General features: G+C 31.9%; 1 protein-coding gene across 2 annotated transcripts; it reads right to left on the reverse strand.

The window, feature by feature from the left end:
* Positions 1-176: 176 nt before the first annotated feature.
* Positions 177-10,230, reverse strand: HASPIN (Protein kinase superfamily protein). 2 transcript variants are annotated; one of them, XM_039023312.2, is made up of 15 exons: positions 10,038-10,230; positions 9,823-9,952; positions 9,628-9,726; positions 6,038-6,128; positions 5,245-5,840; positions 4,538-4,661; positions 4,154-4,263; positions 3,747-3,858; positions 2,973-3,065; positions 2,840-2,901; positions 2,622-2,752; positions 2,411-2,481; positions 2,247-2,299; positions 1,059-1,125; positions 177-498 (listed from the first exon to the last, which is right to left on the reverse strand). In XM_039023312.2, exons 1-15 carry the CDS (start codon positions 10,051-10,053, stop codon positions 367-369), a joined length of 1,887 nt encoding a protein of 628 aa, XP_038879240.1. In that variant the 5' UTR covers positions 10,054-10,230; the 3' UTR covers positions 177-366. The 2 variants fall into 2 exon arrangements, with proteins under 2 accessions (XP_038879240.1, XP_090167002.1); XM_090310876.1 differs by lacking the exons at positions 9,628-9,726; positions 9,823-9,952; positions 10,038-10,230 and adding an exon at positions 6,669-6,824.
* Between the last annotated feature and the right edge of the window lie 8,343 nt (positions 10,231-18,573).

Below are 18,573 nucleotides of genomic sequence, written 5' to 3' on the forward strand. Positions count from 1 at the left end.
TCTAAATTATCACCTATCAATCCCCTTTTTCTCTGATAGGTTTGCCTTTAATTAACTATAACAACTCAGATTATTCATAATGAAATGAGAAAAGTCACTGTCGAGGAACAAGATATCATAAAATTCTGAAGTAAAAGAGAGGTTATTAAAAATTCCTTTTGCCACTATACCCAACATTTCTGTAAATTTGGTCTATATATTTTTAAACGTTATAAATACTATGATTAATTTACATCCACCGGGCGACCGGCAGGAAGCAATATCCTACAAAATATTGATGCAAAAGACATCAGTACATAATTTAAATAGCATTGGCATTTCAGGACTTCATTCTACTTCATGTTGGAAAGTCCATATCATCCAGCTCTAGTCCACACTGCTTGACCAAACAATCAACTCACTGAAAAATGGATCATAAACAGCTTCTTTTGCTGAATTATATTTGTCTAGACGTTTCTTGAATGCACGCAGTTCCCTTTCATGCTTTGAATTACGCTCCTGGAAAATATCGACAGCCTTTCAATCAAATTTTTACAGTTGACATTTCAGACAGTAAAAACATTTCCAAAACCACTGTAAACGTACACCTTTTTCGATATCTGAATCCCCAGAAGACAAACACCATAGAAGGAAAAAGGGGGGGGAGGAAAAGGAGAGCAGCCACAGTATTTATCTTTGGATTTTATGTCAATCTTCAGAATAACCAACTTCATACGTTACCAAGTTTTGTTTAGACATAGACACGGACTATATATATATATATTGTAAACCACTTCAGAAATAAACTTTCTGAATATGTACGAACCTTTAGAAAATAATACAACCCAAAAAAAATCTAGCTACTTATGTAGATTCAAAATCAACCTTCAGAATAATAATTAAAGATTAACTAAATTATGTTGATAAATCTACTCTAGAAGTCTTTGAGAAATGAGCAATAAATTTTCTTTCAATAATCTCTAACAACTGAACGTGATTGTTCACAAAAGCTAAATTCAATTCTTCCGTTTCTGAGGAAGGATTATGATTGATTTCCTGATAATATATAGAATACTTACGAATGATTTCTTCAGAAGTAATATATCCACAAGGTAGAGTAACCACAGGACGTTCGTTCTAGGAAAGCTGTTGAATATAAAATCAATGGTTTCAGTTATGAGTCACGTACAATTTTTAATAGCGAAAAGTATCGGGTTAGTATGATGGATGGTAAAATGTCTACCACTAAGTACTATATTTTGAAAGCATATTGTCTTGCTAATTTCATCTATTACATTTAAAAATACTAGATGTATCAACTTTGTGCATGGAGTTGTAGATTCATATCATGTAGAATAACAATGGTAGCTCTTGCTGGGAGGGCGGGGGAGGGGAAGAACTAGAATAAAATCTTCCCCTTTGCACTTTTACCAAGCAGCAAATCCAGCATAAACAACACCGTGCTCATCTTTTTTGGACATTTCTAAAAGGATAAAATATAGGTCTCTCATGTTTGGATATTTTTTAATCTAGTCCCTATCATTTAAAAAGTTTTAATAATCCCCAATGAATTGGCAGTTTTAAAATAATCCCCTATGCATTAGCATTTTTCAATTTAGTCTGTGACAACTGATAAATATTAAATTTATAGATGATAAACATGCATGGTATACTACAATTTTTTTAATGTTATAATACTTATTGAATTAGGAAAAATTTTAGAGGAGAAAAAGGACATCTAGAAAAGCAAAGTTTCTTTTTTCTCCTCCAAATTTCTAGAAATTAGTATAAATTTCGACTCTTTTTATTTAAGAAGATATTTTTACTTCTCTAAATTTCATTAATTTTAAGTTAATAATCAACCAATTTTTATATTCAGCAACAGAGATTAAATGGACAAATATTAGGTTAAAATTACTTTTTGTCCCTAAACTTTCATGTAAGCAACAATTTAGTTCTTGAACTTTTTTTTAATGATTTAGTTCCTACATTTTCATTTTTGTTAGAGTTTAATCTACAAATTTTAGTATGTGACAATTTAGTCTTTGTATTTTTAAATTTTTAATGATTTAGCCTCTATTATTGAGCAAATAAAATGATATTGTACATAAACAAATGTATAGGGAAAAAAAAAGAACTAAATTGAAAAATACCAAATATTAGCAATTAAAACCTGAGGATGCCAATGGGGAAAACGATCAAAATCGCCTCTATGATTGATTCAGATATGATAATTGATAGAAAGATAAACGCATAAATACTTGTACCTCCCCTCCCAGCAGTCTCCGGTCACCTCCTTCATTTTCCTATATGTTTCTGACTGCATATGAGAACGAAAAAATAAATAAATAAATAAAATTAACACGAAAATTTTCAAATAAGTAAGATTGATAATATTTATCTTTAGTAGTCAAATTGAATGGTTGCTTACTTGTCTATCTCCTCTTGGACCCTTAAAGAGATAAGGGTCCGAAGAGAGATCTAAAAAGAGTATGTCTTCACCTGCAAGTGAAACATTCATTGAGTTTTCTAACTCCCTTTTTGGCTAAGCAAGCAACAAAGCTAGCTCATAAACAAATTTTAATTAAGAAGGGAATTAGCTCAGTGCAAATTCCACAAAGACGATAAATTAAACCTCTTACCAGTATTGATTCGCGATAGAGTAAAGTCAATTATCGAAATCTGAAGTCCAAATGTTTGTACGGTCATGTTCTTACCCTCAAGGGTGAACTGCAGCGCTTCAGAATCATTCCGACTTAAAAGTACATTTCCCCTAGCAATAAATACACGATCCAAATCAGTAGTCAATGAAAAAGAAAAAAAAAGATCAAAATAACTGTAGAAGGACGAAGAACCCGACCAATGCAGATCTCGGTGTTCAAATTCATAAGCAGCTTCAGCTACAGCCAGAGCTGCAGTAACCTGCAAATCATCGAAATTGGATTTGATTAAAACTTCAAAAGCCAATAATGCCAGTAAAAATCAATGCAGACCTGTACTAATAAGCTCTGGGCCTCGTCATAATTCAGGAGTACAAAGCTTTCAAGATCTTTTCCCCCATGTTGGAGAACAAACACAACATAAAACTGTACAGAACGTCAGCAAGAGTCAACAACCGGATAAATTGCATAAACCAAGCCTCTAATATCATAATATGACATTTTATTTAAAATAATTTAATAACAGTACTCAAGGAATAGATTGTGAGATCTTACAACAAAGTGAAAAGTTAGTAGTAGATGAAGAAATACAAAAAAGAAATAATCATGATGTTCTAGCTACAAAAGTTATTTTCACAAGATGAGCAATACTATCTGAACATATATACGTTTCGATGTTTTATGTTTCCCCTTTATGATGTGGGTACATATAAAAGATTAAAACTCAAATACATGTTGCAAAAATGTTTTGGAAGAAGAAATAATTCATGATCCATACAAAAAAGGAAACTTGTTTCTCTGGAAACCCAAATACATGTGTTATATGAAGAAACACAAAAATAAATAAAATTATCTTCTAGGTACATAAATTATTTTCACAAGATAAAGCAACATTATGAGAACAGATCTACGTTCCTGTGTTTTACGTTTCCTTTTTAAATTTCGGAAAAAGAAATAATTCATGATCTATACAAATTATCTTCTAGCTACATAAATTATTTTCACAAGATAAGCAACATTATGAGAACAGTGCTACGTTCCTGTGTTTTATGTTTCCTTTTTAAATTTCAGAAAAAGAAATAATTCATGATCTATACAAAAAGAAACCTGTTTCTCTGGAAACTCCTTAGGGTGATCATTTTCTGAACCATGCTTTTCATCCCAATCTTCCCATGCCTTGATTAGTACAGCATCATAAGAACCTTGACATACCCTTAAACTATTGGATAAAAAGATCACGGAGATATTAGTTAATAGTCCATAAGAAACTGCTCCATTACTGCTTACGAAAGTTATTCTCTCATAACCCAGTACATGAAATGTGCTGGAAACAAGTTCTCTCTCCTTTAATTAGCCTAAAAATTGCATCACATCAAAATGTTTGATTGCCCAACATAAAGCAAAAAGAAATTACTGCGGATAAAAGAAAAGCGTGCTGGAAAATTCTAGTTAGTGGATGTGCATTGACATCATAGAAAACCATGGACATTTATCTCACTAGGCAGTAAACATACTCTATGGTTCGTATGAATGTTGTGCAAAAGTTATCAGCACCACCCTCATTACTTCTTAAAGTGTTCAAAGTTCTGGAAAGTATGACTTCCTCCAGCAATTCTCCTGATCTCTGATACAAAGTATAACTGACTTAGAGTTATAACAAGTTTCTGACTTCTACTACATTCATCAGAATCAATGAAATAATACAAAATCAAAAACAAATATTATACTCTTTTTATAGAGCAAACGAAAGAAAATATAGTAAAGAATTTCAAAAAATCAATGCATTAAAAATCTACTTCCCAAAACGCAAGGACTCTTCAACATGATCTTCCACCCCACAATTATTCTATCAAGTGCCACTTGCCTAGCTGGAACAGTCATGAGTTGGTAAAGTGTACCTTCTGTATTTCTCCATTAACCTGTAAATCTCCGTCTATTGGAACTATCTTGCAAACGGTGTTACCAGCTTTGAAAGCTTCTCCATACGTACCTTCACCAACTTTGACAATAGTTTCCGGATCACTGAGTCAAGAACTCAATTAAAGAAATGTAAAGAACAGTGAGAAAAATTCAAACTAAGCCAGCCAAGAAATTAACTGGAGAACAACTTCAATTGCAAGAGCAGTGGCCGCAAACCATTTACCTAATGGCATACGAAAGATTAAATGTGAATGTATATTCTTGACTCTATGACAATTGGAGACTGGAATTTCAGCAAAATTACTTGAGTTTAACAGATTTAAGAAAACTGTAACTTGGCGAGCTTGATCCAGAATCAACTCATCCAATTAATACTTCCAAGTAGAGGTTGTCGTGCTAAACCTTGACAATTAACTAAAGGGCAGGAACACAAATCCCTAAGCTAATCCTCAAAAAACACTTTGCAGGTACTAATGACGTTACTTAGGAATCTCCGTTTGGAGGTGGAACCTCTTCCCACCACTCCTTATACAAAGAAGTCAGAGAGGCAAAGAAGAGAACAGATTCAGAAACCAACCATTAAATCTTGGAGAAGACAAAAGGCTAAATATATTGTTTTATGCTCCTTTAAACCATAAGCGAGATAAATACATGAAAATACATATTTTCAGAATGAGGAACAAACCAATAATTAGAAAATGCATCTTTAAGCGTGGAAGGAGCTGACTGTCCACAAACTGCTAATAATGCACCAAGTGGATCCAAATTATGTTTATGGAAAGAAGTAGATGTTGATGTTAAAGAAAGTTTCTTCACAGCAACTTCAATGTCTTCACGATCCTCAGTTCTCACATCTTCTGCTCTGTTAATTCTGTTGCTTCCATTGCCATCGATTTCAAGGGCATCGATATCATTTATGCTGGAAACAAATCTTCTCTGAATAGAGCACAAGTGCACATCTATCTCTCTAGCAGACTTCTCAGGAGTTTTCAAATTGAATTGGTCCAAATGATTTCCACCAATTGGCTCAAAGGTCCCCACTGGAGTTTCTAATATCTTTGATAACGTGCTAGAAGGTGCAAGACTGTAATTTGATTTCTTGGCAATTAACCATTTTTCTATTCTAGAGCATAGAGATGGTATTGTAGCACTACCAAACTGACTGCTTGTCCACGTACTGAAGCTCTTGGGGGAAGGGCTCTCCTCCAACAACTCAAAAGCATCTACCTCTTGAAAGTATGCACGCTCCTTGTCAAAGTTTGTAGGTGGTACACACTTTCCCTGCCAATTTCAAATATTAAAGTAATTGTGATGAACGTAGAGAATGAAGGACCTCACATAAACTTCAAATACTCAATGCAAGGCATTGGTGGGAGATACAAAAAGGTTTAACATTTACGAAAAAAGAATAAACGTATAAAACACTCTAACTGCATAAAGTAGGGGAAACAAAGGTCACCAGTAGAAAAGAAGATTACTTTGGGTAGAGCAGGTTTTCCTTTTCTCTTTGCCTGCTTCTGTTGAAGATGATGATCTATACAAGCCTCAATTGCAATACTCGCCCTCCCTCTAATAAAAGTCAAACACAATACTCACCCAATTGCAAATGAATAAGAAAATGAAGAGTGAAGACAATAAGTGAATATTTGGTTAGAGAGTAACATCAATCAATAAATCAATGGAGCAGGAGATGCCATCCTTGTTCCTAGCTCTATAAGGGTTTTTAGTCTTTGTCCTGGTCCCATTTACCAATTCGGCAATTGAGATCATGGTCAAGGTTGGGAAATCCCCATCCCTAGGCCAGGATCCCTACAAAGACAATTCCTTATTCAATATTTAATTTTTTTAGATTAAAAAGTTATTCAATATCAAAATCATAAAATATATTAAAACTACACATATCTTGTATTTACATTATTTACTTATTTAAATAATTAGTTTTTAAAAATATTCAATACTCAATAATTTTGTATTAACAATATAATAGAAAAGGATGATAAATATATATATTAATGATTTTTTAAAATTGGAATCAAGGCCAGAAGAAAGGTGGTGCGGGAAATGTACTTCCCATCCCTGTCCCCAAAAGAATGGATGGAAAAAAATTACCTTGATCCTATTGTAAATGAGAATTCTCCATCTTGTTTGGAGCTAAACACTATGAGGACAAGATCCATTGGGGAATTGTCATTCCTTAACATCAAATGATCTTATTCTTTTACGTGCTTGATTGATGGAAAATATACCTTGATCCTATTGTAATGAGAATTCTCCATCTTGTTTGGAGCTAAACCCTACAAGGACAAGATCCATTGGGGAATTGTCATTCCTTAACATCAAATGATCTTATTCTTTTACGCGCTTAATAAATCAGGTTTTGCTTCCTTACTGTAATAAATTTTCTGTGGTTTACTTCAATGATATATTAATTTATAGAAAATCTCACACCTAATCAATTTTCACACTATAAAACAATGAACTCTACATAAGCTTAAAGAAACTCTATATAAGCTCAAAGAAACTCTACATAAGCTTAAAGAAATGCACATTCTTGACCATTGAAATATATTTTTTAGGATTTCTACTTCGTAACTGATGGATTTCCTTCATATTTTTGTAATATTTTTCTTTATTGGTAGATATTTTTTTCTTATTGGTAGCTGGTCTTTCTTCTAAGACTTTGTATTTGATTCAACCTATAGAAGAAATACAATAATTTTATTTCTCCCAAGATTCGTGTAGGTATCAAAGCAAAAAACCTTAGTTCTTAAAACCTTAGTTCTTAAAACCTTAGCAGTCATTTTTACCACCTCAGAACACAATCCACCAAGTTCTTCAAGAATTTCAACACAACTTTTAAAATTGGAGAGCTTTTAATATACTTAAACACCAACAGTTCACCCTAAATAAAGAAATAACCATTCATGAAGAATAAAATGAAAGGATACACGATCCACCAAAGAAACTGAACCCACAAAAAGAAAAAAAAAAAGGAGAGTCGTTAAAGAAAGGGCCTCTGATTCTGTAAAATAACACCGAATAATTACCCAAAAATATAATAAAATCGTAAGTGAAGTCCAAAGAAAAATATGAAATTTGACAAGAGACCACATATCACTCGGGTTCCCTTCCCAGCTCTACCCCTATTCTTAGCCTCCCAAAGTTCTCCAAACCCTTTGAGATAACAATAGACACCTATGGAGTGTGTATTGGTGCTATATTATCCAAAAGTAACCACCTATTAAAATTTTTAGTGAAAGTAGATGAACTTTTCATTGAATAAATGATAAGAGACTTACACTCAGAGATACAAACTCCACAAGGGAGTGGTAAACCGAACAGAACAAAACACAAAAGGAACCACTCTAGTGAACCAAAAGAGAATATAATACAGAAAAGAAACTTTCACAACAAGAAAACATTGAGTGAACCAAATAAATAGAAACTAGTAAAAAAAATATTTTAAAAAATAAAAGATAAAAAGGACCAATCTCAAAACAAAAGGCTGCTATCTAGGAAACGAGCTAAAGACAACTGCTGAAAACCAAAAGCTTTGGATGAGTTGAGCCTCAACCAAAAAGAAAAACCACCAAGAAGAAAAGGAGAATTAAGCCCCAAATCATCAAGGGAGAACCATTCAACCCAAACCAAAAACTCAAAAGAACAACGAAACATCAACAACGAATTCCTTGAGCATTTAAGGGAGGAATTTCACGAACCATGGGCTTCAATAAGAGAAGCCAATTTCTTCTTCTTCATTTGAACCCCTCAAACACATTTCCCTTCTGGAGCTCCAACAAGTTCAACATCAATTCCTATAAGGCTCAAGTTGATGCCCATTGGCATGCTAAGAGTTTCAACTTGGTGATCTTGTAATGGTGCATGAAGAACTCTAGACTTCCCGCAAGGACTCATTCTAACTTCCCGCTAGGACTCATTCTAAGCTCACCAACAAGAACATTGGCTCATTTCCGATTTTAGAGATGATTGGCCCGAATGCTTACTGTATTGACCACCCTCCTTCCATACCCATTAGCAACACCTTAAATGTGCTGAATGTCCTCCTCTGCTTTGCCCCTTCTGAATTCAACTTAGCACCTAAAATTCTTGAGTCTTGGGCAAGTCTTCTTTTTGGTGGGAAGGGTTTGATGTAGGGCCTTTCATTATATGAGAATTCTTAACCAAGTGTGGTTGATTACGACCTTACATCTATCATTACACATTGGAATAGCATTATATAACTCTACATGGCATCTTTTGCCCTTTTGCAATTTCATGCTATCATTGAAATTATGATTCATGTTTCTCATCAAAAATAAAATTAAAAAAAAATAATAATAATAAATAACCAAGTATGGTTGTGGTAATTTTACTTTCTTGTAATTCGTTTGGCTGATTGTTTTAAGTTTGTTACAGCTATTTCTTGGCTGTTTAGTTGGTTCAGGCTGTCAGCCGGTTAGGCAAGCCTTCCCTCTTGTATAAATATAGCCTCTTTGTAAGCTTTTAGGCTGAATTTTCCATTTCCATAAAATAGCTTAAACTTAAGGGCATCAGAAAATCTAGCCAAGAGAACCTAGGCCTTGCTAAAGAGTTTCATTAGCCATACCATAGATGCGATCCTACTCAGCATGTGAATAAAAGTGCAATATGTCAAATTAGACAGGGTCTATGAATAATACTCTTTTTTACAAGAAAAGAAGAACGGCCAAGGTCAAACAGTATTGATTTGATCCCTACACTCTATAACCCGTTCTTACAACTCGTCTATCTTTTTAAGATCACTTCATGGCATCCGATTAGCAGTTATTCTTCATGGTAACTCGACAATCTACTGCTGCAGAGCATATTAATCTGTTATGTAGACTTATTTCGTTGTCGTTTGGATATTTCCCTTTTTGTGTTTCATTATAGTCATTACATAGTCAACTTAAAAGGGATAAGCTACAACAAAATTATCCGTGTTAGCAACAATTAAGAAACCAGAAACCAGATATCAAACCGATTGACGCCCTTATTAGAATTGGCAACATAAAGTTGAGAAGAACATTAAAAGAAAATCGAAATAAACCTGACGGAAAGGGCACGGTTCCAACTAATTCTCTTACTGTCAACAGCAGCTAAACTGACCCTGTTCACATTGCAACGATTCGAACCCAAGTTCGGCTTCCTGCAAGAAAATTGAAATGGAAACATGAAACAGTGGATTTCATCAAACAAAATAAAACATAGAGAGGAATTAAACGAGTGATTGAAGAAAATTTACGGGGGAACGGCATGAACGGTCTTCTGGGTTGGCTTTCTTCGTCTATAAACCTCTTCTACTCGCGCTTCTTCTTGGCGATCGCTTCCCTCGCTAGCTATTAACTCCGCCCACAAATCAATGGCCTTTCCACCTAGAATTTGACCGTCTAACACAATCAGAGAGTACGCAACAAATTATATAATGGAAGGAAGATGAGCGTTAGAATGTTGTGGTACCTGATTTGGAACTCATGGTGTCAAGATTGGAGAGAAAGTAGAGGGAGTGAGAGAGGAGATGGGGAAATGCAGTGAAGGAGAGTTCGAAAGTCCGAATGGCGGGAGGACAAATGAGCAACCCAAGGCCAGAAATGACGCCATTTAAATGCCTCTCCCAATTTCCAACTATGAACAGCTTTCCTAAGAAAAGGGAAAATTTGGGTAATTCTGAAAAATGACCCTTAAAAGCTTTTTTTCCCTTTAAACTACTATTTTGATTCTTGAAATTTGTTTAACAGGATTTTATACTTTCAATTGTCTAATTTTAGACCACGTTTACATGGGTTAAAACATAATCTATCCATAAATGTGAGTCCTAATTAATTAGTTTTATTATTGTTTACCTATTTTCCATAATCATAATGAGATGTGGGGTCACTTTAAAATTTGTAATCTAATTAAGGAATAAAAGTTGTTCAATCTTAGTGTAATTGAAAATTACGTGGATCCATTACCTTTATTGTTATTATGAATTTGTCACATCTATTTCTACTGTTATCGTTACTATTAGGGTCAAACATTAACGATAATAATAAAATGTGAAAATTCATAATTCTAGGTAAATGTAATCAAAAGCAATCCAATTGTGTTTGCGATTCAGGTTTATTACTATTCATTCATTAATAAAATTTCATTTCGATTGCAACAATTTTCATTATGATTTAGTAAATGCAGCCTTAGTTCATGAACTTTTAATAAATCTTAAATTTAGTCCTCAAAATTAATTTTTATCAAAATTGATTAAATAATAATAATAACAATTTTCATGCAAATAAATATAATAGGTGAATATATTTTCAGAATCTTAGTAAAAATGTCAATAGATTACCAAAAGTTTTTAAAAATCAACAATAAATTAATATTGGAGATTAGATTTAAAATTTATTGAAAGTACATAGATTAAAATTGAATAAAAGTACAGAAACTAAAATTGAACAAACTTAAAATTATAAGAACAAAAATAATATTTTTAACCTCTATTTTATTACTATTAATGGGCTAATTTAGAAAACGGAAAATTGGAATAGATGGCTAAAAATATTATGTATTTTTTAAAGATAGCGGATTGTCTTTAATGAAATACTACCAACACATTCATTAAGAGTTCATGGTTTTATGTCCACATTTACCCTCGACGAGAATGTTGTATAGGGAACACTATGTAATTAAAAAAAATTGTAAAGAAATGTAGGAAAAAGATATTCATAGCTCGATAGATTAACTAATTTAGTACAAATTATAACTTCCTCTACGAATTTTTATGTTTTGAAATCGATTCAAATTTCTTGAATGGAAAAATATGATATGACAAAGACCTTGTTGTAAGTATACTCGACGAACTTAATCTTAAATATTATCATTATATTTATAAATTTTAGTTCTTAGATCAGGATTTGCAACTAGTTCTCCTAAATTGATTTCTATATAAGATCTATCGGAATCATATGTGTGTTTTCTTTTTTAAGATGATGACTTCTTGATCTTTATTATTATTTTTTTTTTATTTTAAAATATTTCTCCATATTGATATAGGATTAACTCTGCAAAAGTATTATCAATATAAGTATTATTATTTATTATATAGATTTAAAAGTATGAAAATTAAAATGATTAAGAAAATTTATATACTAAGTAATATAAATCTGAAAATTAAGTTAAAAAAAAGTTAATGAAAATGTTGGTTGAAAAATATCTATAATCAAAAGAAATTAATTTTTTCTTCTTTTAAATTATGGGTAACAACCCTATCAGTTTTCGATTGTAAAATAATTTAAATTTCAAAAGTTACATATTGAAGATATTTGAACCCACATCTTGTAGCTTCAACATGTGCCCTCCTCACTGCTACACTATTTTAACCTTCAAGAAAAAATATTGGTTTATATATACACATATATCGTTAGATATTACTTGATTTTTTTTATAAAAAAAGGTAAAATACGATAAGTTAAGCGGGACCATGTGCCCCTCTGGCTCCCATATGGCTCCACCGATACCCTCAATCGCATAGATTGCTTTTTTGAATTCTTCTAAAGCCTCGATATTTGAAGATTTGTGTTTTTTTTTTTTTTTTCCCAAAGAAAAACACTTTGGTGTTGAGTAGGTTGTATTTATATTTGAATTAAATTGCCTTTTTCAAATAGTTCCACTTCCCAAATATTTTGTTTATTTGAATTATTTTATTAATATCATATTTTATTTAATTTCTTTTATTAGCATTGGTTTCTTCTTTTATTATTTTTTTCCAACTTTGGTATTTAATACTTCCAAATATTTGGAAGAGAAATTACATTGTATAGCAAATATATTTTAAGAAATCAAAGTCATGACTTCAATTTTTTTGTAATTGCGGGTGTGACAATCACATAGCAATCACATATAAATCAAATAGCAATCATATAACAATCAAATTTTTAGGCGAAATTTTTTTTGATATATTTTGCAAAAAAAAAAACCTAGAGACACGTGTCCTTTTATTTTTTTTTAAAAAAAAATTAAAGTTGCAATTGCTTCCTAAAATTACTAGTTTAAAAAAATGAAAAGGAAGTTACCACCAATTCTTTTTACAATATGATTGGACATTGAAATAAAACAAATAATTTTTTAATTAAAAAAAAAATGGTCTACAAAAACTAGAATTGGGTTCGGGAGACGTTTGTGTATGAAAGGTGTTAACACCCCCACAATACTCGTTTAGAAAATGGTAGCCAATTTGTAAATCTTAAATTGAAATTATTCTTTAAAGAATTTTTTTTTTTTAAAATAAGATTTTTAAAATAATGTTTTATTTTACACCTCATTTCTCTTTATTTAAAGTTATGATCCCATAAAATGAGTGAAAAAATTTCATCAATTAAGCTATATTATAATTGAGAAAAAAATTATTCACCTCAACAAATTGAGAAATTACTACAATTTCTCAAATTTGTCTTAGGATAGCATTTTAATAAATGATTTTTTAATATATATATATATATATTATTTTAATTAAATTCATTTTATCTTAAGTTCAAAATCTCGGACTTCCAAAGATTATGAACCCTCACTTCGAAAATCTAAAAAATCGGATTCCCAAATATTTATAGAATCCAATAAATTTTAGAAAAACGTCATTGAAACAAAAAATTAAAAGAAAAAAATATTAAGACATTTTTTTAAAAACAAAACTCAAAATATTAAATGCTAAAGATTTTAAAATGAACTTAAAATTTAAAATGGTTGAAATTAATAGAGAAATATTACCATACAAGTTAACATCAAATTTAATACATGTAAATTTACATGGGCAAAGTATACAATTTAACAATGCATTTAAAGTGATAAATAAATAAACAATAATATTTACAAGGATATTAAAAATTTAACTAAACATATTGGAAGTCAATCTAGGACTTCAAAAGAATCAACTTTCTCATCTCAATAATCTAGAAAATAAGATTCTCAAATATGGTTAAAATCCATATCATATATATATGTATATTACAAAAGTGAACCCGAATTAAAAAAAAAAAAAAAAAAAAAAAAATTCAAATATTCATTATCAATGATATATTAAGTTGTCCACAAAGAGAATAAAGAAAATAGAAATGTGCATAAAAATAAAAATAAGAAAATGCTAAAGACATAATAAACAACACTATAATAGAAAAATAAAGTAAATTATTTACACGAACTAGCAAAATTTTAATATGGGGTTGTAAATTTTTTCAACCCAAATAACCATTATTAAAAAATGAACCCAACTCAACCCAACCATGAAATATTTTAGTTGGGTTGGATTGGTTTAAGTTAATCGGGTCATTTATTTAAAATTTTGTTCTAAAAAGAAGCAAAACATAAATATGTAAAAATATAATTTAATTATTTTTCATATATTGAATTAAGATTAACAACTCAATTTCAATTTATATAGTGAAATTTTATTTCTTAAGTGTAAGAAACTGCTTTTAAGAGTTGTTGAAAAATAAATTATTCAAAAAATATTAAAATTAAATAAAATTATGATCAATATATGTATAAATAATTGTGTTATAAGTAATAAAAAAAATATATTTTAAAGTTAATAATAAATTCGGATTGGTTTGAGTTATATTAGGTGAACCTATGAACCAACCCAACCCATAAAATTTTCATTTATTTAAACCCAACCTAATCCAAATGAGTTGATAACCCAACCCAACCTGGGTTGATCGATTTTTTCGGGTCATCAGGTTTTAAAAACCCCACTATCAATGATAGAAATTGATAGAAGTTTATCATTAATAGACACCGATAGAAGTGTCTATCAATATTTTTTTTTATTTTTGTAAATAGTTTGACATTTCTTTTATTTGTGAAAATTTTTCCAATTAATATGAATTAAGTGAATCAATGAAAGTACTAATCATAAAGATAAATATATAATGCTTTCATATTAAAATACAAAAATATATATAAAACATAAAATAAAGAGAAAATAAAGAGATGTATAGAAAATAAACAAAATTTAACAATAAACTAACAATTAGAAAAATAGTAAAAAAAAATATGTGGGCTGGTAGCCCACTGAAATAGGCGTAAGTGGCAGGTGCCACCGAAGCAACACATAAAAAAACTTGAATTTTACTTTTATAAATATATATACTAAATTAGCTTTTTTTCCCCTTCTTCAATGTATTTTGTTTTACTCTCTTATTCTCTTTCATTCTAAACACTCTTAGGAGCTTTTGGTAATTTTGGGAGAATTGAGTTGGGTGGGCAAAAAAACTCACTCATTGTTTGGCCCACTAATAAAACAAAAATAGTCATTTTAATTCACCGTTTTATTCTCTCTCAACACCCTCTCAATCGGTGCATTTTCTCTAACCCTCCTCCTAACTCCCTCATTACTCTTCTATGTTGTTTCTCTCTCCCACTCATCTATCTCTTCACATTACTCATTTTTTATCTCTTCTTCATCCATCTAGTTCGTCCTATTTGTCTTCTTTGTTTCTCTTTCTCGGTTTTTTTCTTTTTGCTCGATCAAAAGGGTATTTTCTTGTCAAGTCACTTTTTTCTCTTCACTGTATTTTTTCTAGGGTTGTGTTCATGATTTTTTTTTCTAAGATCTACTACGTATGTGGTTATTTTTTGTAGATCCATCTATTTTTCTTCCTCCTCTTTCGTTTTCTTATTCAGATCCACATTTTCTTCAAGTTCCTATTGTGGGTTTTGGATTTGTTGTCTCCCATATTTTATTGTTTCTTGCATGTTCTATTTGAAGGAAACTGTGAGGTCCGCAGCAAAAGTGAGATCAATCCCAAATTTTAAATCTCACAAAATTAAAATTAAAGAACACAAAATAATGCATAAACAGAATTTTGTAGCATGTTTTGAAGAGTGAATTAGGGAAGAAATAACACTTATCCTTGAAGCCAAAAGGTCTTCACGTAATCCCTCGATCCGATCACGCTCTCTCCTCATACTAAAATCTCAAACAAAACAAAATCTAGTGGCCATCACCACAAGTAAACCTCTTGTATTCTCCCTAAGATTTAAGGATAAGCAGGAGGTGTGTTGTAACACCCCAAAAGTTTATGGTAGTGTAATTTCAATAATTTTTATTATTCGAGGGCGTTTCTGGAATTTTGGGCATTTAAGTGTAATTGCTGAAGTTTAATTATTGTGGAAATTGGGTTTTTCCCGTTGCATAGTTCAATTTGGAAATTAATAGCAGGAATTAATTTCATTTTGGGAAGAAAATGAATTTAATAGAATAAGTGGAATAGGAAAAGAATAAAATGAAATAAATATATATTGTTTTATTTATTGTATTTTATTTTCCTTTTATTTTTATTTATTTTTCTTTCTTTTCCCCTTCCTTTCACCCTCGCGCCGGCAACCCCTCCCCCCCCCCCCCCCACAGAAATCTTTTCTTCTTTTTTGTCGATTGGGTCCGCCGCCGCCAGCCGTTCGCGCCTCCAGTCAGACATCGCTGCTCCACTCTCCATCACTCAGTTGTGTCAAGCCTGAGAAGCCAGCCCCACGACTTTAGCTGTCCACCAGATCTAATGCTCGCAGTTCAGATTTGAGACGCGTCTAGTCAGTCACTGATTGCCGACCCACGCTCACTGAGAGCCACTGCTCTTCAGTCCGCACCGCCCAAATCATAAGTCGCGCGCTGCCCAGCCTTGTCCACTCTTGTAGCCGTTCGTTGCCCAACCTCGACCCACGCACTGCAGTTGCTGTCATCGCGGGTCTGTCGTGTGGGTTTTCTTTTGCCACTGCTCTTGTCGGATTCTTGAGATTTTTGGGTAAGCTAATGGGTATTTTTATGGGCTTTTCTTAAAGTAGCTTGAATGCCTATCAAGTTTTGACATAAATTTACTGTTACCCACTAAGATTTTAGATTTTGGTCTGATTTGATTAACCCATAATGTTGGAATTATATATTGAAGATTTGGGAGGATTTTGAAGTGGCCCATTAAGTTTGAAGTTTAAGACCAATTTCGACAAAAAATTTGTTAGGGTTGGTAAGTCTTTGTGAGTTTTAAAAATTTACGTTGGACCAAGCCACGATTTCAATAAAGTTCAAACTAGAGACCTTGAGTATATTGGTTAATTAGGAAGGACTCAAGGATTAATTTAAATATTGGATTTAATATAGGTGTCGCTTGAACACTCTGCTTGGCAAGGAGGGGATAAGCTTGCTTGAACTAATTTGGATTTACTTTGAGGTAAGTAATCTTACCACTAGAACTGCCCACGGGCCAGGCTTTAGTTGTATGCTAGCATGGTGAGTGTATGTTATGGTAAATAGTTAGCATGTTGATTGATAGTATGACCTGAATCAAAGTATGTTCTGGCACGAGTACTAAATTGTTTAAATACACACCTAAGCACTTGATCGTTAGTATGTGATGGTATGTGTTTTCATATGTCGACGTCTGATCTGCTGGTGTTGAGGCATACCTGTATGTTGTAGAATTATGATGTAAGGTCTACATGAATGTTGTATAATATGTTGTTGAGGATTATGTGTATGTGATGGAGCCATGGTACCAAGGATTTCATGTATGTTTTAGAATTGTATGGTGTTGATTCTTTGAACGTTGAGACTATGTGAATATCCTCATTGATTAGTTAGATGCTCACCAGTTTTGTGTTTCCTTCGGGATTCACCAGTTTGTGTTTTCTTCGGGATTCACTAGTTTTGTGTTTCCTTCGGGATTCACCAGTTTGTGTTTCCTTCGGGATTCACCAGTTTTGTGTTTCCTTCGGGATTCACCAGTTTGTGTTTCCTTCGGGATTCACCAGTTTTGTGTTTCCTTCGGGATTCACCAGTTTGTGTTTCCTTCGGGATTCACCAGTTTTGTCTTTCCTTCGGGATTCACCAGTTTGTGTTTCCTTCGGGATTCACCAGTTTTGTGGGCATACTTAACTACAATAGGATAGGACTCAGTCTCTTGTCTGTTTCATGTGTTTATGTGCCATATGCGGGTATCTAGAGAACATAGATGTCTAGCCTGACCCCAGTGGTGGGGCTACTTACTGAGTATTTCATACTCATTCTTTCTTATGTTGATGTTTCAGGGAAAGGTAAAGATGTACCGGCGATGGCGCAGCGGAATTCGTGATCGAGTCGTTAGGACTAGTTTTTTTCGCTTCCGCGTCATGAGATTTAGAGTTCTTTTCATGTTTCCCTTAATGTTTAGTTTTGATTTTTGAAACTTATTATTAAGAATTGTTTTTCATATGCACTTATTAACCTTTATGATTTATGGGTACCCTATTATTGTTTTTAACAATTGCATTTAATAAATGTCTTTTGAACTTCTCTCGTTTTTAATTAGCATTTTTTTCAAATAACTGAGCGTCGTTTTAAATTCTTTACATGCATTTATTTTAGTAACAGCCTTACCTAGGTCCTAGGGGGTCGGGTCGTTACATGTGTGCTCTGATATCTTTGGGAGGAGGAAGAGGATTTTGAGAGGAGAGATTATGTATTTATTTATTATTATTATTATTGCAGAAAAACAACTTTTGTTGGGGGAGATTCACTCCCAAACTCGTAAAAAAAATCACATCCCACTCTATTAATTTAATAAAATATATATAATAATTAACTTATTTTATATATATATATAAAATCTATAGTTATTATATTGTATTAAATACAATATAAACTATAGTTTTGTTTCTCTCAATAAAATATGGTATTTAATATAAATTCAATTCATATTAAATTTAATTATATGAATCTCTCTTTGTTTTTTTTTTCAAAAGTTTTGTAATTAAAGTGTGAGGTGGGGGAATCAAACTTTTGACCTCGAGGTCGATAGTACAAGCACTATGCCAGTTGAGCTATGCTCATGTTGGCAATTATATGAGTCTCATCGATATAATTAGTATTTGAATCATATTCAAATATTTAAATCATCTCAAACTAAACTTTATAATGCATCAAATATATTATATTAACTATATCACATATAATTAATTTTAATTAATTATATCATATATAATTAATTCCCTCATT

The sequence above is a fragment of the Benincasa hispida genome, chromosome 2, assembly GCF_027475165.1.
Source record: "Benincasa hispida cultivar pf3 chromosome 2, pf3_genome.v1.1, whole genome shotgun sequence".
Classification (NCBI taxonomy): Eukaryota; Viridiplantae; Streptophyta; class Magnoliopsida; order Cucurbitales; family Cucurbitaceae; genus Benincasa; species Benincasa hispida.